The sequence below is a fragment of the Pristiophorus japonicus genome, chromosome 4 (assembly GCF_044704955.1).
Source record: "Pristiophorus japonicus isolate sPriJap1 chromosome 4, sPriJap1.hap1, whole genome shotgun sequence".
NCBI classification, from domain to species: domain Eukaryota; kingdom Metazoa; phylum Chordata; class Chondrichthyes; family Pristiophoridae; genus Pristiophorus; species Pristiophorus japonicus.
In genome coordinates, this window is record NC_091980.1 from 205154052 (window position 1) to 205156198 (window position 2147).

Sequence of the window (2147 nt, forward strand, 5' to 3'; positions counted from 1 at the left end):
GGGATACGCGCAGCCCACATACAGCATGACAATCCCATTTTCAATAACCGTTGGGAACCTCGTTCCCTTGCGACCATTTCACTCAAACAGTAAGACAGCCACCATTTCACACACGTTTTTTTTTGCTTTCAATGGAGGAGGGAGTGACAGTGAGCTCCGTCACCCCGGCTGGCTGTAATTCAGAGCAGGAATACGTGGGTTACATCGCCGGTTTGTAGTCAGCTAACTGATCTTAGCCCGTACGCTGGAAGTTTTTGCATCTTGGACTAAGGCAAAGGGAGTCCAGCAAAGTTCTCGCACTTGATCCCTATCAAGAAACGGCGGCGTACGATGGTAGATTTTAACTCCACAGTGGGCGCTGCCGCCGGCCAGTTAGCCTGTACTGCTGACTCTTCATTTTAAGCTAACTGACGATTTAAAAAGTCAACCATGTGCCCCATTTTTAAAGGGGCACAATAAATTAACCAAATTAAAAGGAACCTTAATCAATTAAATGAAAGTTTTGCACTCCAATCCCTCCGGTGTCCCTCTAATGGTTCACCGATAGTCGAAGCGCGAACTACCACTATTAGGATCGAGGAAAATTAGGGGCGGGAAACAGTAAAACCCATTCCAGTTAGTTGAAGTGTAATTGTTTGCATTGTTGGTTAGCGGGGCGGAGATTAACTGTCACAAATGGAGGAGAGAGGAGCTAGTCAACTCTGCATATATCTAAGGTTAAAGCTGGCCAAAGTCAACATTAAAAACATTTAGATTTTACATTCGCTTGCTGTAATAAAAGAGGAATTCCAATATTCTGGAGGGTACAGTAAAGCCTTTCTTTTCCTGTCGCAGAGATGGCCGCATTTCAGATCTTAAAGCGCGCAATTTCTTTTAAACGTTTTCCATGAAGATTGCAGTAAACTGTATTATCTTTAATTAAATGTCTCAGTTGGAGACAGTATCTGGTCATGTTTTCTGTTGTAACGCCTATTTGCACATATAGACAATATAGACAATGGAAGTTCAAAAATATTTGCTATAAAAGTATGGTTTATATTTTAATGTAATACATAATTGATACACTCATGTGCGGCTGTACATAAAACACGATTTAAAATGCGTTCAATTCAAACTAAAAAAAAACTCAATTTTAGTAATTTCAGTTTGCAAGTCAACATAATGAGGAGAAACTCAAAACACGTCGGATCATTGACATTCTTCGAACTCAAGTTTTAAACTATTACATTTTTGATAAATCAAATGTCAATAACAATCCTAAAATAAAACAAATGCGAACAATTTTAATGCGTGTGTGCTTAACCGGTTTCCATGCCCAAATAAAGGCTTGAGACATGATTTTTTGTTGAAACTCTTTTTGGATGATTTTTTGTTGAAACTCTCAATATCCTTTACACAGCTGCAATTGTGATGGTGAAGATGAGCATCAGTGATTAAAAAAAAATGAACCAGAACTATCTGACGTCTTGGATTTGCCCGGAATGAGTTATTCTACATCTTCACAGTAACCCCGTAACGGCTTGCGTGGCTTCATTGTGGCTGCTGAAACACCTGTAAGATTTACTTACTGACATTTAGAAGCACAAAATCCCATATTCTAGTAGACAATCTCGAACTATTTTCCATGTTGCAGTTTAATTACTTCTCGTTTTTGACAATCTGCCGAACAAAACTGTCAGCTGTCTATGTCTATAGGTGTTTTAATGACGTGAGATTATATCAGGTTTCAAAATACATGTAGCAATGATTGACACATGTGCATCAAATTCAACCCAAAACTTTATCAGCAGACTGTGTAAGCATGAAATAAATTAGACTTTATTAGCAATTATCGAAGCCGGGCAATTTTTGTGCTCTGACATGTTAATTATGTGCAGTGCTGAAATGAGGCGACTTTACCATTCAAATGCACACTTACCGTATTATATACGTAGACATCCGCGTTCAACTGGAAACCTGGTAGAGAGAGACACACATGTAAAGAGCAGTTCAAGCCCCACTCCTTTAACGGGATTAATCTGGGAATCGGAATTCATGTACTACGAAACTAATCACATCATGAAGCAGATCAGAGCCCGGATACACTTGATGTCCAATGGTTCAATTATAAAATTCGCATATACCCATAGTCTCTGACAAGATATCAC

General features: G+C 39.1%; 1 protein-coding gene across 4 annotated transcripts in view; it reads right to left on the reverse strand.

The window, feature by feature from the left end:
- Positions 1 to 1052: 1052 nt before the first annotated feature.
- The window catches only part of LOC139263244 (RNA-binding protein Nova-1), a 356330-nt gene continuing 355235 nt past the window's right edge, over positions 1053 to 2147 (reverse strand). For 2 of the 4 annotated variants that reach the window (XM_070879014.1, XM_070879012.1), the window contains 2 exons: positions 1919 to 1956; positions 1053 to 1542 (listed from right to left, as the gene is read on the reverse strand). In XM_070879014.1, coding sequence (XP_070735115.1) covers positions 1945 to 1956 — 12 coding nt within the window. In that variant the 3' untranslated portion in view covers positions 1053 to 1542; positions 1919 to 1944. Of the gene's footprint in view, positions 1552 to 1918; positions 1957 to 2147 lie in introns of all 4 variants that reach the window. The other 2 variants (XM_070879013.1, XM_070879011.1) reach the window with 1 other exon arrangement.